The sequence below is a fragment of the Gymnoscopelus microlampas genome (genome assembly GCF_963454915.1).
Source record: "Gymnoscopelus microlampas genome assembly, chromosome: 11".
In the NCBI taxonomy this organism is placed as follows: domain Eukaryota; kingdom Metazoa; phylum Chordata; class Actinopteri; order Myctophiformes; family Myctophidae; genus Gymnoscopelus; species Gymnoscopelus microlampas.
Genome location: NC_139948.1, coordinates 47,573,102 through 47,592,795, shown reverse-complemented (window position 1 = coordinate 47,592,795; position 19,694 = coordinate 47,573,102). Strand labels below are relative to the sequence as shown.

At 39.1% G+C, this 19,694-nt stretch overlaps 2 protein-coding genes across 2 annotated transcripts; both read right to left on the bottom strand.

Annotated features, from left to right (window-relative positions):
- Positions 1–3,283: 3,283 nt before the first annotated feature.
- On the bottom strand, positions 3,284–8,027 carry LOC311056222 (E3 ubiquitin-protein ligase TRIM21-like). Its single transcript, XM_084072685.1, has 2 exons — positions 7,984–8,027; positions 3,284–5,200 (listed from the first exon to the last, which is right to left on the bottom strand). The coding sequence occupies exon 2, from the start codon at positions 5,189–5,191 to the stop codon at positions 3,551–3,553; it is 1,641 nt and encodes a 546-aa protein (XP_083928811.1). The 5' UTR covers positions 5,192–5,200; positions 7,984–8,027; the 3' UTR covers positions 3,284–3,550.
- Positions 8,028–10,813: 2,786 nt separating this feature from the next.
- LOC311054810 (zinc finger protein RFP-like) lies at positions 10,814–18,219 on the bottom strand (the record flags this gene model as incomplete). The annotated part of the gene is made up of 2 exons (XM_084070812.1): positions 10,814–10,875; positions 16,551–18,219. 2 exons carry the CDS (start codon positions 18,217–18,219, stop codon positions 10,814–10,816), a joined length of 1,731 nt encoding a protein of 576 aa, XP_083926938.1.
- Positions 18,220–19,694: the final 1,475 nt, after the last annotated feature.

The following is a 19,694-nucleotide window of genomic DNA, read 5'->3' as shown; positions in this document are numbered from 1 at the left end:
AGGCTAAAATGATAACCCACAAACAAAACACTCATCATTACTGTACTCACCTGTGTATGTGCTTAAGTCTTCTCTGTTAATGAGGAGAATCCTGTTGATAGTAGGTTTTTGTAGAGAATATGATCTCTGCTGTCACTCTGTGTGAGACTGTTTCACCTTTTATTCTCAGACAGCATATCGTTTAGATTCAAGTCAACATTCCATTGCACCGTGTCAAAAGTTAACCCTTCCCTGGACTCTGTATGCAGGTTGATAAATATAAATGTGTAAATATGGTATGAATTTACATTTTTATTCTGCACTTGTCTAAAATAATTTGCCTATGAGAAGAATATACAAGCTGAAGAGTTTCCAGTGTGTTTATAAATACTCACCAGCAATTATTAGCCCCGCTGTGTCTCTGTCATTGGAGCCCTGGTGCTAAAATGGAAGTTTCCAGTAGGGTCTTATTAATTTGTAGTTGTTTTTTTTTTCGTATTGAGTTAACAGGCTTGTGATACTAGGCCAGCTGTGTCTCTGTCAGTGGATCCCTGGTGCTAAAAGGAAAGTGTTTTACCGTTAAACCTGTAATACAGTAACTGTGATTCTGAGAGCAGATACAGACTCCTAAAAAAACACACTTATTAACTGATTTATTAGGATTCTTGTTAACTTATTTATTAGGTCTACCGCTGCACATATTCGTCCATACAACCTAAATGCAGTAAAGAGTACAATACACTGACAATTCAATATTGTTGTTATTCCTGGCATTATTACTGCACATTAATGAACAAAATGTTTCTTTGAACCTAGACATGAATGCCAAAATATAAAACATACAATCAAGTTATTTTACCAAGGTAGAAATGTAGACAAGATTTCAACATAATTTATTTTGCAATGCGAGGCGTTGTGAGCATGTTGATCAGCTATTTTCACAATGTTTGCGTCTTTTTCAGGTAATATTTCACAATTTGGCCAGTTTTTATAGAATGGTTTGTTGATCACTGTGTGTCACTTTAGAACTGTGCAGATACCCCGTATACAATTATAGTTTATGTTTTTTTGTTAATGTTGATTGAAAAAACTATGTTGCACATTAAGCTGATCCCCCCCGGTGTTTTGTAATGACTTTCATTGACTTTATGTCAAATAGAAATATTGTACTTTTGACTCCACTACATTTCTAGGAAGGGACTCATGGGACCCATTAGTTTACGTTCTAAATTTAAATTGTTATTCTTAATTGATATTAAGAATAGAATGTACATCATAATTTGTGAATTATTGAGTATTTACTATGAACATACTGCATTATAAGAAAATATCACCAATGAACCTTTAAAGTTTTATTAGTTGTTGCACTTCATAGTGAGTCAAATTCAGAACTGCAAATTTGCACATTAATTACAACTGCTGATTTCTTTTGAAGGATCACATTTTCTTTCTACAATTTATAATCAGCTACATAAAAATAATAACATCAAAATCATTGTATTCTTGTGTTCACACTGAAAATAAAATATTGTCATTCCTGACAGACATTATTTCTGTACAGTACAATAATGAACGAAAATACTGAATTGTACTTAAAATGAAATGCCCATGAAATAAAATATACAATCAAGTTCTTGTAGCAAGGTACAGTCTCACAGACTGACTGACTGACTGACTGACTGACTGACTGATTGATTGGTTTGATTGATTGATGTACTTTATTTAGTAAGACATGAGAACGGTACATGACAGTACATAACAGTACATGGAAGTACAAAATCACAATACAAGGTCTACTAAACTGGAAAGCTCATTAAGCACTAAGCTTGTTTAAGATGAGATCCCCATGCACACAAATCATGATGACATATAAGAGACAGACAGATATACACGCTACTATACAGAATGTCATACAATCAGTTTACAGGTTACTGGTATGAAAAGTGAAAAATATGTACAAAAGAAGTAAGAGAGGGGGGGTAGGTTAGGACTTGGACAGGGGCCATTTTTGAATTGCAGCCTCCTGAAGGTGTATCTTTAGGGCAGTTTTGAAAGTGAGTAGGGTTTTACACTCCTTTACTCCTTAGGGCATTCTACATTTTTTGATGAATAGCATGAGAACGAGTTAATTCCCTTTATTGAGCCGAATCTGGGTTGAACATGATTTGTGGAGCTTCCTCTGGTGTTATGATCATGGACTTCATTAACATTTTGGAAGTATTTTGACAAATACAGGGGGATCCCAATGTTGTGGTGTATCTTGAAGACCAGGCCCATAGCAAGTTGCTGTACTCTGTCCTCAACCCTAAGCCATCCAATCCTAGCAAAATGAGCAGGGGTTAGATGGGTTTTGTGATTGAGACCAAGAAGTAGCCTTACAAGTTTCTTTTGGGATGTTTGGAGCCTTGTTTTTAAGGCCTTGGAGGTGTTGTGATACCATGAAGTACATGCATAATCATAATGACCTTTTATGAGGGCCCCTGCAAGAATCTTCAGAGTATTCTTACTGACTAGACGATCAATCCTCCAAAAATAGCATGTTGTTTGGTTGACCTTTTTGATCGTTCTTTCGGCGTTTTTGTTACCGGAGAGGTTTGCCTCCAAGATGGAACCCAGGTAGGTAATTTCCTCCTTTCTTGTGATAACATCATCACCCACTTTGATCGTGAAACTCTCTGCCTTGCTAAGGTTAGGACTGGACCCAAAGAGGATGGATTCAGTTTTACCTAGGTGTAATGAAAGTTTGTTGTCGGAGAGCCAGATGCAGATCTTGTTGAGTTCAGTGCTGAGAGTTTTCTCAACCTGCAGCCTGTCCCTGTCCGAGACCAGCAGAGCCGAGTCATCTGCGAACAGGAACAGTTTGCAGTCGCAAGCTGAAGACATATCATTCACATATATCAGGAACAGTAAAGGTCCTAGTATACTTCCTTGAGGAACACCACAAGTCACTGGGAGGTGAGGGGACTGGGTGCCGTTTACTTCCACCACTTGCTCCCTCCCTTCCAGGTAGGATCTCATCCAGTTTACCGACGTATCATCAAAACCTATTGCTTTGAGCTTATTGATCATAATTGGGTGATTAACGGTGTCAAAAGCCTTCTGGAGGTCCAGCATGACCATACTGCAATATTTGCCCTTGTCGACATCTTGTTTGATAGAGTCGTTCAAATAGAGAAGGCAAGTGTCAGTGGAGTGGTTTGTTCTGAAACCAGATTGGAATTTGTAAATTAGATTGTTCTCGGCAAGGTACTTATCGACCTGTTCATAGACTATTTTTTCCATGACTTTCGAGATGGAGCTAAGAATAGAAATAAGGCGGTCATAAATAGGTCAGAAATAGGTCATATGTTTTAAGCTAAATACTCCATTTAAAATGATTAGTATTTGGCTGTACTTCAGAAGTAACATTAAGTTATTGTTTCAATATAAATCTATAATACTGTACATCATTAGGAAGAGCAGTTAAACAACTTGATTTGAAGTGACATTTGACTAAAACCAAACCATTGATATACACATGTGTTGTCTTGAATGAAAAGTAACTTTTTTTCATGTGAAGCTCAGGATTAGTCTAATCTGAGTGATTGACAGGAGAGATGATCACAGGAGCAGAGTTTTTACCTTCATTATTAACATTAGGACTGAAGTATGGATAGAGTTTCTCAGTGAAGGTGCAGCCAGTGAAAGAGTAGAGATGACCTCTGGTCTCCACATCATAAAAGGAGACCAGACCCTCCTCATAATCCACAAACACTCCCACTTTCTGGACCTTCTCTCTTACAGGGAGGAGGACAGCAGGGCCAGCAGCAGCCTGGTACTTATTTCCATTCCTCAACCCTATACTCCAGTAACCATTGTTGGGGTTCAGTTGGATTTGTCCTTTCCTGTTGATGGACCCTCTGGCCACTCCTAGATCCCAGTCAGTCTTCCCTTTTACCTGAACCTCATAGTAAAACCTTCCTGAGGAGAAGCTTTGTTTTCCTAAGACACAGGGACACGGAGAGAATCTCTCTGTGTTGTCTGGGAGATTCGTCTTTACGTCTCCATTATGCACTTGTTTTCCATCCTCAGACAGGATGAGATAGGGATATGCTGTATCAGGGTCCAGAGTTACATCCACTGCACATTGCTGGATCCTCCTCAGCTCAACATCACACAGCTTCTCCATCTCTTCACTGAGTGTCTTCTCCAGCTGAGCCACAGCTGTCCTCATATTCCCCACATATGAAGACTGATGGACATTGACATTTGTCCAGTCGTTGGTGGGTGGAGGGGTCTTGATGGATCTGAAGTTCTGGAGGAGCTGGAGGTGGTCTTCAGTGAGTGAGAGCTGCTTCAGCTCAGAGCTTCTCTTCTCTAACTGAGTGATTTCCTGTTGCAGCTCTTTAATGAAGCCTTCAGCCTGTTTCTCTGTTGTTTTTTGCTTCTCTTCAATCACATCAATGACCTCAGCCTGGCTTCTCTCAATACAGCTTGCCAGAGCAGTGAAGACCTGCACACTGTCTGCTATCTCTTTTTCTGCATCTTCCTTGCTGAGCATTACCGTGTGTTTGACCTCCTGGATCTTCAGTTGCCTCTCTTGTATCATCTTCTGAACTCCAGCCTCTGTCTTTCCCAGTTCAGCCTTCTTTACTTCGTATTCCTCTTTCAAAGATACGATGTGATGTGACTTGTGGTCTAACTGAGTGCAAAACTGACAAACACACATGTGGTCAGTCTTACAGAACAGCTCCAGAAGTCTGTCATGTTTCTTACACATAATGTCTTCCAGGTTCTTTACAGGGTCGATTAGTTTGTGTCGTTTTAACGCTGTGACTCTCTGATGAGGCTCCAGGTGAGTCTCACAGTAGGAGGCCTGACACACCAGGCAGGACTTCAGGGCCTTCAGTTTGGTCTCAGTACAGACGTCACAGGAGACTTCATCTGGTTTAGCAGGTTCTTGGTTTGTGTTGGATGTTTTTTTGAGCTCCTTTGACTTCCTGAACTGATCAGCCATCTCTGAGAGGACTTTATTAACAGAGCATTTTGGTCTATTATAGAAGATTTCTTGACATAGTGGACACTTAGACACATCAGTGGTGTTCCAGTGCTGTGTGATACAGGTGTTGCAGTAGTTGTGTCCACATGGAGTGGTGATTGGATCAGTGAACACATCCAGACAGATAGAACACAGGAACTGCTCTTCAGAATGGAGACTGCTGGTGGACGCCATTTCTACACACTGTGAAAATAGAAGTGAAAACAAGATGTTTTTTTTTGCTCTTCATTTATACAGACAAACCTAAAGTATACCATATACAAGGCCAATGACCATTGGGAACGATGCCTGTCGGGAATGATGCATGTTGGGAACACATTCCCCTCTGGTTATGCAATACCCATTGTGCCCTTTGTCAGACTATTTAGAACTGTACATTGTCACATAGGCCAGTCTGTGCTTCTCGAGATACATGAAGCAAAGATATGTTGATAGGCAGAGATTTCACACATTCATAGCTTGATATAGTATAGCAGTGGTGTAATGTAGTTGCAACAGGCCCCAGTGCAGGCTATTTAGGACGGCCCCCCCAGCCCCAGAGCATGCTATAGTGAAACACACACATAGATTGAGTATGTGGACTCCACAAAACACGCATACTGTACATATGTCATCACCATGACAGCTTGTGATGGACATTTTCTTTTTTTACTACAGACATATAAAAAAGTGGTCAATAATATTACCAAAACCACTCTTAATGTGCCATAGTGTCTATGTGTATGTGCTACACATTTTAAAAGCTGATCTACAAGCTCACAATGCATCATATCGTGACATGATGTGAGTTTTTAGATCAGCTTAGATTTGTTTTTCTTTTTTTCTTTGTTTGTTTGTTTGTTTGTTTGAAGTTTCTTCTTTTTTTGTGCCTATAATGATATACCCAACATTTGGGGAGCCCTATATCAATGGGTTTCCTGTTTACCAGTGTTGCCATGTCTGCTTACTATAAGCGACTTTTGGGCCTGTTGTTTCTGTAAAGTCACTTGTAAATATTGGTGGTTGCAGTTGGGCTTGTATCTAAAGTAGTCGCTTATTTGGGCTTGCTTCCTAATGTTTTTTTTTTTTTTTTTTTTTTCATTTCTAGGACCCCCAGATTAATATGTATTTGTCCGCAGAACCTCATCTGAAAATAATGTGACAGGGACCCCCCATACAAGATTTGTGTTGTTAAAATGTTTCAAAAATATTCAAAACATTTTACTTTTCTATTTTTTGAAAATAGCATTTCTACAAGCTCACAACACATCGCGACAAATTGTGAGCTTGTAGATCTGCTATTTTCAAATAGCTGAAAGTTGTAATTGTCTTAGCTTTTGGCCTTGTTTTCATAGACCCATGTCCCCTTGTTTCTCTTGCAAGATCTGGCAACACTGCTGATTACCTGCATTACGCCTGCAGTAGCCTACTAGGGCGGAAGTGAACAGGTATTTAATGAAGAAGCACACAGAGAAAAAAACAATGGCACGCACCACCCTGGAGAAGCGCCAAGAATAAGGTGAATACTGGCAGTTGGCAGTCCTGAGACTGGCATTAAATGTGGCAAAAATGTCCAAGTCTATTCAGTGTTTGGGATTTCAATAATTGGGTCTACTCTATAACATTACTTAGCTGCAGAGGTGAGTGGGCACATAGTATATGTCATATGGTTATTTTATGGCTTTTCAGAGGACAGTGTTACTTGAGGATAGGAGATCAAGATAAACTAGTTTTTCATTGTCACAAAAGCTAGGTGTGGTTTCCAGGAAGGTGAAAAGGTATTCTATCTTGATGAGAAAGTCTTAGACCATGCGTAGGTGTTATGCAGTCAAAACCGAAACGTACATGATGAGAGATTAATGAAGAGCACCACAGGATTTCAAGGAATGCAGTCACAACTAGTTTGATGCAAGGGCTCCTAGAGCATGTCATCCTGACACTTTATGAGTCACCAAAATCATTTAAACCAATTCTTAAAATATTACATGTGTGTATTTATAAATAAAAATATATGTTTTATAAAATAATAAATTTGCCACGGACATGGACAGGTTTTGCAACGGACAAGTTTGATGACCCCTGTACACATGATAAAACATACTCCATGCTTCAAAAAAAAAAACATGTCACATGGTGTCGCATCGTGATGTGTTGTAGATCGCCTATTATTTGAATAGCCGATAGCGCAAGTATAAAATAGGGCTTCAGTGGTTAATGCATGTTTTGTTATCTAAATCTACAAAGTTTGTTGCCTTTGAGATGTGGCGGAGTAGAAGTATTAAGTATTAAATAAGAAATACTCAAATCAAGTAAAAGTGCCTTGAAATTGTAAGTACAGTACTGGAGTAAATGTACTCAGTGTTGTAAAAAAGTACTCAATTACTTTACTTAAGTGGAGAAAGTATTCAATCAATACTCTGTTACAAGTAAAAGTCTGGAATTAAACATGTACTTGAGTAAAGGTAAAGTATTGGCATCAAAATATGCTTTAGTACTAAAAGTAAAAAGTACTCATTATGCACAATGTCCCATTTCACAAGTTGTATAATGTATAAAATCCTTAGAAAATTGCAGATCTACATAAGCTCACAACACAGTTGTGAGTAAAAGTATAACATTTGCCTCTGAGATGTAATACAGAAGAAGTAAAAGTACTGAAAATTGGAAATAATCCAGTAAGGTAAAACAATACCTCAAAACTGTACTTAAGTATGGTACTTGAGTAAATGTACTTAGTTACTTTACACACTGAATGTACTTAGTTATTTTCCACCACTGACTTAGACTCTATATAGCACCGAAATACTTAATTTAGACAAATAGAACAACTGTGTAATTTCAGGCATTTTTGTTACGTGTTGTGTACTGAAATGTATGGATTGATTGAATATTTTATTGATCAGAAATGTAAAGAACATGTGATACACTCAGACATTATGGCGAAAATGATAACACACAAACAAAACCCTCATCAATACTGTACTCACCTGTCTATGTGCTTAAGTCTTCTCTGTTAATGAGCAGAATCCTGTTGATAGTAAGTTGTTGTAGAGAATATGATCTCTGCTGTCACTCTGTGTGAGACTGTTTCACCTTTGATTCTCATACAGCACATAATTTAGATTCAAATCAACATTCCGTTGCGCCGTGTCAAAAGTTAACCCTTCCCTGCACTCTTTTGCGTTGTGTGCACGTTGACAAATGCAGAATACAATTTTTAATTCATACCATATGTACCTTTATTTTCATTGAGATTAATATAATATTGCCCGAGTTTAGCTGAAGAGTTATTATTTTTTAGATCATATTTGCGTACCACTTTAAACATTGAATCTGGTTTTTCAGTGCATTCATCATCAACCATGTTTTGGATCAAGATCCTTATAATAAAGATATTGTTTTATAGCATATAGTCATGTTGTTTGCACTGTAAGCTGTCGTGTACTGTGAACTTTGACCTCAAGATGAGTCTGCACAGGATTTTCCTTAGACAGTGTTTTTGGGTGAGTAAACATCCCTTTAGCCCTGTAAATATCATTGAAAAGATTAAAAAATAAGATTTTTCAGAATGTTATAAAAAAAATAATTCCACAAATGTAACAGCTCACATTGTGTCACGCTGCGACGTGTTGTGAGCTTGCAGATCGGCTATGTGTCAGGGCAGGGCACTGGCGTGCAACTAAGAATAGATTCGGCATTACCCCAACGGCCCAACCCCTAAAGCTAAGCTGACTGATTTAGAATATTATGATGTGTCTGTAGTCAGGTATCATATTGCTGCTGACCTCATATATCTCCATGTTTCATTTACATATGTTTTTTTCATGAATTATTGCCCTGATTCATCATAAAAAAGTGTCACACAAAAGTAGTGAAAATAGTCCCTATGTCTAAACCTAACCTTTAACCTCACAGAAACTATGTCTAAACCTAACCTTAAACCTCACAGAAACTATGTATAAACCTAACCTTTATCCTCACAGAAACTATGTCTAAACCTAACCTTTATCCTCACAGAAACTATGTCTAAACCTAACCTTTAACCTCACAGAAACTATGTCTAAACCTAACCTTTAACCTCACATAAACTATGTCTAAACCTAACCTTTAACCTCACAGAAACTATGTCTAAACCTAACCTTTAACCTCACATAAACTATGTCTAAACCTAACCTTTAACCTCACAGAAACTATGTCTAAACCTAACCTTTAACCTCACAGAAACTATGTCTAAACCTAACCTTTAACCTCACAGAAACTATGTCTAAACCTAACCTTAAACCTCACATAAACTATGTCTAAACCTAACCTTTAACCTCACATAAACTATGTCTAAACCTAACCTTAAACCTCACAGAAACTATGTCTAAACCTAACCTTTAACCTCACATAAACTATGTCTAAACCTAACCTTAAACCTCACAGAAACTATGTCTAAACCTAACCTTTAACCTCACATAAACTATGTCTAAACCTAACCTTTAACCTCACATAAACTATGTCTAAACCTAACCTTAAACCTCACAGAAACTATGTCTAAACCTAACCTTTAACCTCACATAAACTATGCCTAAACCTAACCTTTAACCTCACAGAAACTATGTCTGAACCTAACCTTTAACCTCACAGAAACTATGTCTGAACCTAATCCCAGAACCATGTCCACTTGGGTGAAACAAAACGATATGCATACTAGATACATAAAGGACATTAGTGTGTATGTGTCAGCAGACACAATGAGGAATGCACACTGCATGCATATCGTCTCTGTCAGGTGGAAACCTCATGTCCAAATGTGTTACTTTTCAGGATTCAAATTCCAAAATAGCAAAGCAGATCGACAAGCTCAAAATGCAGCGCTCCCCGCCGCATTTTGAGCTTGTGGATCTGCTCCTTATGATGCTTTTGTGTGACGCTGTAGTATGATCGCATAGGGCATTCATTTATGAAAAAAAGTTAAAATATGGAGATAAGAGGTTTCTGCCCTGACAGTGACGAAATGTAACCCTCAGGGAAACAGGCACTGAAGTAATCATGTGTATATCATAGACACATACACACACACACACACACACACACACACACACACACACACACACACACACACACACACACACACACACACACACACACACACACACACACACACACTCACACTCACAGCAATCACTGCGTGCATCCAGGCAATGATAGAAGTACAATTTGTTTTAGTAAAAGTAAAAGCAGCACAAGTATAAGTCATGCCCTGTATCAATGAATGATAGTACCAAAGTATTGGCAACAAAATATATTTGAATTACCAAAAGTAAAAGTACTCATTATGCAGAGTCTCCCATTTCACAATTTTATTTTCTACAAAAGTTTTTTAAATCTTTCCAAAATAGCAGATCTACAAGCTCACGTGTTGTGATGTGATGCGCTGTGATATGCCCACCCCCCCAGACCCTCAGGTATGCGTGTTGAGCCCTCTCCTTTACTCCCTGTATACACACCTGACTAGCTATGCACAGCTCCAGCATCAAGTATGCCGACTGTCACAGTCACAGACTGTGCCTGTCTTTTCTAGGTCCTGTATGTCTATGTCTTTGTGTTCACGTTCTAGTTTTCTCGGTTCTATGGTCATGTCTTCCCCAGATGTATCCAATTTGTAATCAGTCCTCATGTGTATATAGTCTTGTTCCCCAGTCAGTTCTTGTCGGGTCATTGTTTGTTTGTGTTGCATCTTGTTAGTTTGTCTGTGATGTCTTATGTTAACCTGTATTAAAACACCCAATCGTGGGTTTCGATTGAACACTATTCTGCCTGGCTGTCCTGCATTTAGGGAACAGAACAACCCAACAGCTGCTCTGTGTCAACACGACCAAGGAGCTGGTCGTGGTCTACAGGAGGCCGAGGAGAGTGAGCACACACCTATCGTCAGGGTCAGTGACTGGTGAGTGAAATAGTTTTCAATCTAAAATATACATGTTGTCATTAGGCTACATTTATGTACCTGCTTGCCGTTCATCCATTGAAAATGGATCATGTATGGGTTTTATTTTTACCAAAATGTACACACACGCTACTTTATAACCTCACAAGAGTTTTGCACTCAGTGCACAGATGAAACAACAGGATCTCACAGGACCCCTCCCCTCATTGACTGATTGATTGAATATTTTATTAGGCAGAAATGTAAATAACAGCACAAGTACAGTTAAAACACTTTGTCTAAAAGGTCCGTCCAAAAAAGTACTTGCGGTCTTGTTTCCATTGAGGTCCTTGGTATTCAATTCATAGACATATAGTAGCATCAACAGTTCCAAATGATCACACAATACAGACAAAAAAACAATATGTACAGAGTCGGAATATATGTATACGATTTTATACACATATTATATTTGAATATATGTATAAAATGTACAATATATGTACAAAAGCAGAAATGGGGGCTGAGGATGGAAACATATAAGGGGTCGTGTCCATCAAGAAATGGTTTTGCCTGAGCGCAGCTTATGTTTTGTTACAACGGGAGTGCCCTGTTTTTGGAAACTCCAGCAGTGTGACAGGGAGCTGAACGTCTGTCTTGTGCTTGCGTGTTGAGGTGTGCTGTTTTTATATGCTTCCTGAGAGCTGGTATATATTTGGAAGCCTCTTTAGGCGAGCGCCTGTCGTTTTCAGCTGGGAAGAAACACTTTGGTCGGCAAATATCCTAAGGGTGTGAGTGTGCATGCTTGTGTGTACTGCTTATAGTCTATGTCATGTTTACATACTAACAAAGACTTGAATATGGGACATTATAAGATTCTAACGATGATTTACAGCTGCTCAGATTTAATTAGAGGGGAGGGGTGGGGGTACATTTTCTGAATTTGAGTAATGATTATACTTGCATTTTATTTGGGTTTTAAAAGCCTTAACATACATTCGGTGGATGCACCAAGAAAGAAAGAAAGAAAGAAAGAAAGCTACAAGCTCTATTTCCATCCACTCACATGTGTTATGACCCTATGCGCGGTGGTACTGTATCATGCAAAATATTAAGTTTTATTACAGTGAATCAGCTTTGATACCGTCAATACTGTTAAGTCAGTTGTATTCATACAAATAACCACTAAAGTTAGTAGTACTCCATGACAAACAAGTTCTACAATACATATGAACAACTAAAACAGACACTGTAATTGCAGATAAACACCAGCAGATGTCAGCATAGCCTAAAGTTTTCTCAGGTCCATGGACTGGCTCCAGTCCCTTCCAAATGTCATCAAAATGTCACCATTTTTGTTATGTGTTGTGTACTGATATTGATCGATTGATTGAATACTTTATAAGTCAGAAATGTAAACAACACGTGGTACACTCAGACATTAAGGCTAAAATGATAACACACAGACAAAAACCTTATCATTACTCACCTGTTCATGTACTTAAGTCTTCTCTGTAGGTTTTTGTAGAGAATATGATCTCTGCCGTCACTCTGTGTGAGATCGTTTCACCTTTGATTCTCATACAGCACATCGTTTAGATTCAAGTCAACATTCTGTTGCACCGTGTCAAAAGTTAACCCTTCCCTGGACTCTTTCACGCTGTATGCAGGTTGATAAGTGCAGAATAAAAATGTAAATTCATACCATATTTACACATTTATACTTTTTAAAGTTTTTTTTTCTATGAGAAGGATAGAAAAGCTTAAGAGTTGTTATTTTTCCTCTGTTATCATACTTTAAACATTGATTGATTTATTATTAGCCCAGCTGTGTTTCTGTCAGTGATGGTGATCTGACATCTCTATAATAGATAATATAATAGTCGACTTTAAAGTGCTTATAATGCATCATAGAAGTGACCTTTATTGAAAGTGTCACTCAATTTTAATTGACACTTCAGGTTCAATGTAAACTGTGAAACCAGTGTATTTATTAGTCAAACTATCACATTATGTGTATAATATTTCACACTGACACACACCACATCAGGAATGTTTCTGTTCACAATACTTCACCATACAAGGACATTATTACCTATTAATTAACCCACTTAGACCGGGAAAGAATCGGTGTCATTTTTGGCTATTCAAAAATAGCAGATCCACAAGCTCATGGTGCCCCGCTATGAGCTTGTAGATCTTCTATTTTTTTAAAGCAAACATTTGTAACTCACATCTTTGCTTCTGGGGATTCTACAAATGTCTTCTAAATCCTAACAGTTTTTTGAAAAAAACGTATGTTGCTATAATATCAGTGGTTCTCAAACTTTTTCATGTCAAGGACCACCAAAATGATATGTATTTGGCTGCAGACCCCCATCTAAAAATATTTTGTTCCAGGGACCCCCCATTCAAATATTTGCAAAATAATTTATGGTGAAGATTTTTCAAAAATAGCAGATCTACAAGCTGGGGAGCCCCATATCAAGGGGTTTCTTGTTTACCAGTGTTGCCATGTCTGCTTATAATTAAGCAACTTTGGGCTTGTTTTTTTAAAGTGTAGTTGATTATTTGGGCTTGTTTCCTAATGTTTTTTAAACCAGTGGTTCCCAAATGTTTTCATGTCAAGGACAAGGACCCCCAGATTAATGTGTATGTGTCTGCGGACCCCAATCTGAAAATATTTTGTGCCAGGGACCCCTAACCGATATTTGTGTTTTTAAATGTTATTTTTTCCCCAATATTTTTTGAAAATAGCAGACCTACAAGCATTGTGAGCTTGTAGTTCTGTTATTTTCAAATACCCGATGTAAAGTGGTAAAACTTGAAAAAAAAAGAAAAAAGCCTAGTTGCTTCTTTTGGGGTTGTTTTCATAGACCTGGCTGCTCGTTTCTCTAGCAAAATCTGTCAAAACACCTGCAGCCTACTGGGGAAATGAACAGATATTGTATTGAATGAAGCAGCAGAAAAGGGTAATGGCGGTGCCCTGCAGAAATTCCAAGAATAAGGTGAATAGGACCAATTATATGAAGATAAATTGTAATGTAAATGGTCCTTTAAATGGTTAATATAGTGTTAACAGTGGTGGGCATAACTAAGTACATGTATGTGAGTACTGTACTTAAGCAAAACTATATATTTTTACATTATGTGTTTGTTGTTGTTTCAAACTGAAAATATTGTACTTTTCAATTTTGTATTTTTTATTTATTTACTTATTTATGTTATGTTCAATTTCAATACACCAATGCATTGATAATAGGAATACAATGTACATCATAATTTGGACTTCTGAATACTTGACATACTCCATTATAAGAAAATATCACCATGCAATAAGTGTCATTCTTTAAAGTTTTATTAGTATTATTTTGCACTTCAAAGTGAATCAAATTGAAGGAGTGCACACACAGGCATTTGAACATTAATTACAACTTAGTTTTGAAGGATCACATTGTCCTTATATCATTTATAATCAGCTACATGAAATAGTCAATCATTAAAGGACGACTTCACTGCTTTTCAACCTATCTTCATATAATAGGTCCTCACTAATACTCATGATAAAATGGTACAATTTTTTTCTACTCGGTCTGTGTCTCAGAGGAGGGCTGTGGACAGTTCAGAGTCCCGTCTATCAGTGACATCATCAATGGGGAATCCAAGCTAATAGAAACTGCAGGCTTTCTATTCCTGGAAAGTTGCAATGCAATAATAGAAGCCATTGTTCTCGTGTTAATAAAAATCTAAATAAAAAATGTGAAATCTTGTTGGAAAAAAAAAATCATGTCTAACGATGATGTCACTGGTAGACGGGTTTCTGAACTGTCTACACAGACTGATTAGAAAAAAATGGTACCATTTTATCATGAGCTTTAGTGAGGACCAATTATATGAAGACAGGTTGAAAAGCGGTGAAGTCGTCCTTTAACATCAGAATCAGTGTTTTCTTGTGTTCAATGAACTGTTATATAGTAGGGATGCACCGAATATTCGGCCACGGAAACATATCGGCCGATAATGGTTAAAAAATGCATTTTCGGCTTTCGGCCGAAAGGGTTTTAAAGGGACATTTCGACGATTTTGCATCAAACCCCTATTTTTATCTATGTCTAGGACCCATAAACATGCCCCTGGTGTGTTTTTTGTGTTTTATCTGTATTTTTAGATTTGTATCCATATCCTCAGAGACTATGAGTCATTTGACTCATAGTCTCTTTATCTCACCTTAATTCCTGACTACAATGTAGACCACACCCCCACGCAGCCTCCCCTCCCCACAAGGAAGGGCAGTGCCCCAAAGCATTATGGTCATTGTAGTAATGCAGCAGTCCAGTCAAACCCCAGTCAAACTAACCTCGGTCCCAGCCTCACTCATCTGCGAAAAGAAGAGCCTGGTCACGACTTAAAGCAGCGAGTGTCTAGGAAGTCCTTGAGGACAGGCTTTAACAAAAGTATTTGACATGTCATACAAAAGATAATCAGATAAACTTAAATAATTAGGAACTTGGACTTGGAAAATAAAGAAGACTCGAATACAATTACACATGAATACTGATGCTCTGATTCACTGTTCCAAAACAAAAGATAATCAGATGGCTGTAGCGCTATTAACCATGACAACATAACTCACTCAAATTGAAAAGCCTCTATATCTTGTGTAGTAGTTTTCTTGTAGCATTAGTTTAGGTCACTGATATCTGGGGCGACTGTCTTTGTGCACCTTCTTCAAATGTCGATTGAGGTTTGAAGTAGTTGCAATTCCATTACTGATACTCTTACCACATGCCTTGCATACTGTGATTCTTGAATGGTCGTCTTCCACCTCGTAATTTTAAAACGTAACAATATAATTGCTGGAATCGACATTTCTTCCACCTGGCTTCCAGCAGCGATGGCAGGAGGGAACGCATGTGTGTTGTCTGTCTGTTAACATGCAACAAGTGGAGCACTGGCGCTACTACATTATGAAACTAGGTGTCACTGACAGCCGGGATTTTTGACTGATAACATTAGTAGTTGATGGGACACGTTTTAAACATTTTAAAATTTGGGATTGTTGTAAGGTTGTAAGTCTCAAGTCAAGAGGGCTCAAGTCAACTCAAGTCACAAGTCATTGGCGTTCAAGTCCCAAGTCGAGTCCAAGGCTATTTTTAATGTGATCAAGCGAGTCTAAAGTCATGTCCCAAAAATTGTTGAGTCCAAGTCCCCACCTCTTTGTGATTGACCAGCCTGATCGCCAGAGAATTAGTATACATTGCACGGATTTGTGCATGTCATTCCGTGCATAGTCGCCTAGAAACCCCCAAATTCAGTGCATACTGTATGTACGGGGAGTCCCACGGTGGGCGTAACCAGTCGCAACCCGGAAAAACCCGGAAGTAGAGCAGTCCCCACAACACAATTTACGATTCTGTGCCTATCGGTACGTAACTCAAACGGCGCTGAGTAGGCTCAAGGGAATGTCGCAATGTTCAGGACGGCAACTCGCTCGCTTTAGCTCGCTCGGTGGTCCTTCACACGGCGACAATTCCCTTGAGACTGCGTGCCTCCGAAATGGTTTAGTCACAATGGGGGAGATGCGAGGCGGCTATGCACGGAATTTGTGGTTTTCCAGTAGTCTATGCATGGATTTTGAGAAACGTTGAAAAACGTTCAATGAGAACGTTTCCTCTGGCGATCGGGTTGGATTGACAGGAGAGATGATCAGAGGAGCAGAGTTTTTACCATCTTTATTAACACAGGGACTGAAGTATGGATGGAGTTTCTCATTGAAGGTGCAGCCATTGAAAGAGTAGAGATGAACTCTGGTCTCCACATCATAAAAAGAGACCAGACCCTCCTCATAATCCACAAACACTCCCACTTTCTGGATCTCCTCTCTTACAGGGAGGAGGACAGCAGGGCCAGCAAGAGCCTTGTACTCATTTCCATTCCTCAACCATATAGCCCAGTAACCATTGTTGGGGCCCACTCTGATTTGTCCTTTCCTGTTGATGGACTCTCTGACCACTCCTAAAGTCCAAGCAGTCTTCCCTTTAACCTGAACCTCATAGTAAAACCTTCCTGAGGAGAAGCTTTGTTTTCCTAAGACACTGGGACTGACAGAGAATCTCTCTGTGTTGTCTGGGAGATTCTTCTTTATGTCTCCATGACTCACTTGTTTTCCATCCTCAGACAGGATGAGCCTGGGACTTGCTGTATCAGGGTCCAGAGTTACATCCACTGCATATTGCTGGATCCTCCTCAACTCATCACACAGCTTCTCCATCTCTTTACTGAGCGTCTTCTTCAGCTGAACCACAGCTGTCCTCACAGTCCCCTCATATGACTGATGGACATTGACCTTTGTCCAGTCCTTGGTGGGTGGAGGGGTGTTGACCGGTTCAAAGTTGTGAAAGAGGTGGAGGTGGTCTTCAGTTTGTGAGAGCTGCTTCAGCTCAGAGCTTCTCTTCTCTAACTGAGTGATTTCCTGTTGTAGCTCTTTAATGAAGCCTTCAGCCTGTTTCTCTGTTGTTTTCTGCTTCTCTTCAATCACATCAATAACTTCAGCCTGGCTTCTCTCAATACAGCTCGCCAGAGCAGTGAAGACCTGCACACTGTGTGCTATCTCTCTGTCTGCATCTCTCTTGCTGAACTCTACTGAGTGTTTGACCTCCTGAATCTTCAGTTGCCTCTCTTGGATCATCTGCTGAACTCCAGCCTCTGTCTTTCCCAGTTCAGCCTTCTTTCCATCGTTTTCCTCTTTCAAAGATACAATGTGATGTGACTTGTGGTCTAACTGAGTGCAGAACTGACAAATACACATGTGGTCAGTCTTACAGAACAGTTCCAGATGTCTGTCATGTTTCTTACACATAACGTCTTCCAGGTTCTTTACAGGGTTGATTAGTTTGTGTCGTTTAAACGCAGAGACTCTCTGGTGAGGCTCCAGGTGAGTCTCACAGTAGGAGGCCTGACACACCAGACAGGACTTCAGAGCCTTCAGTTTGGTCTCAGTACAGACGTCACAGGAGACTTCATCTGGTTTAGTAGGTTCTTGGTTTGTGTTGGACATTCTTTTGAGCTCCTTTGACTTCCTGAACTGATCACCCATCTCTGAGAGGACTTTATTAACTGAGAATGCTGGTCTCCTATAGAAGGTTTTGTTACAAAGTGGACACTTACACACATCATTTGTGTCCCAGTGCTGTGTGATACAGGTGTTGCAGTAGTTGTGTCCACATGGAGTGGTGATTGGATCAGTGAACACATCCAGACAGATAGAACACAGGAACTGCTCTTCAGACAGGAGACTGCTGGCGGACGCCATTGTTGCACACTGAAAATAAAAGTGAAAACATGACATGTTTTCTTTTATTATAATGCTCTTCATTTATACAGACAAACCTGAAGTATACCATATACAAGGCCGATGCCAGTTGGGAACGATGAATGTTGGGAACTGATAGATTGCTTTATCATTTTACAAACACCTTAGGCTCAGATCACACATTGGAATAAGATAGACACAGACACAACGGAGATCTCCTTCTTTTTACTTGCGCAAGGAGCAAAAGTCCAGCTTGACCTGAATCATTTCTGGAGTACAAATACTTTTACATTGGTTTATATAGCAACATGAGACAGGAGATACAGTTAAGCAGGAGGCAGGGCTTAGGAAGTACTCAAAAGTATTAGGATACGAGTAATAGGTACTAAATGTAATAGATTAGAGCGTATTTGAGACTTCAGTGGGAGCAGAGAGCTGTGCCTCCAAGGGCTGGAGACACTATAAGATAGCCGTGGAATGTCAACATCTGTAACTTACAATAATAGACCATTCAGTATTGGCCCTTAGTTTCTGTCCTCCTCTCAGTACCAAGCACAGTAGAAATGAACATTTATGCATTAATTATATGAACACATTATATAAAACTGAGAATCGGACCTTTCATTTCCCTCCTTTTGATCAATAATTAATATACATATTCTTCTTGTTTTCACATTTTCAAAATGGACATCATATCAAGATTTCATTAATCACTTGCCTCTTTCGCTTTCAGTGGCCTTGGTACTTAAGCTATCCGCTTTTCGCACTTTGTCATACAGAGCATAGCACAAAGCTGTTATCAGGGCACATGATGAGACTATTAGAATGTCAATTGATCCTGATCAATAATGATATAAACGATTGTAGATAATGCTGAAAAAACCCACGGATAGGAAAAAGGACATTATCACTCTCAAATGTGTGGCTTTCTTGTGAGCAGTGGTTGTAACACTTAATAACCTTCAACCGTTTGTATCATTAATTTGACCATTATGAACTGACAATTCATTTTCAAATATTAACAGAGCTTAAATGTCTGTGTCATTTTCATCATAAAGGCTTCGAAGGGAGAACACATTCCCGTCATCTTTTAAGTCTTGCCCAGTCTGGGATACCGCAGTATACGTTTGAACGAACGTGTCAGCAACCATGCGTTTCACTAAGGTCCTGATGCACGGGATCACACAGACCGATAACACGCGAAACAGCACCAAAGCACAGAGTACCATTGTTTCAAATTTGCACAGAGCTTGAATCCAACCCCCTCCCATTAACCAAGAAAAACCACCCCTTATCGTGATGTTACCATTCATAGCTTTCTGAAGGGCACGTAGATTGGACATCGCGTTATTGGCCTCCTTAGCATTAATGTCATCTGAAATGTAAACACAACAGGTACTTGTTCGAAAAGTACTTCTCACCAGGACCACTGGATCCCCAGTGGTGTCACGGTGTTTTGATGGCATCATTAGTAT

Bases quoted from the DNA above. Each gene is read 5' to 3' on its own strand.
- LOC311056222 (XM_084072685.1), bottom strand. From the start codon at position 5,191: ATGGCGTCCACCAGCAGTCTCCATTCTGAAGAGCAGTTCCTGTGTTCT.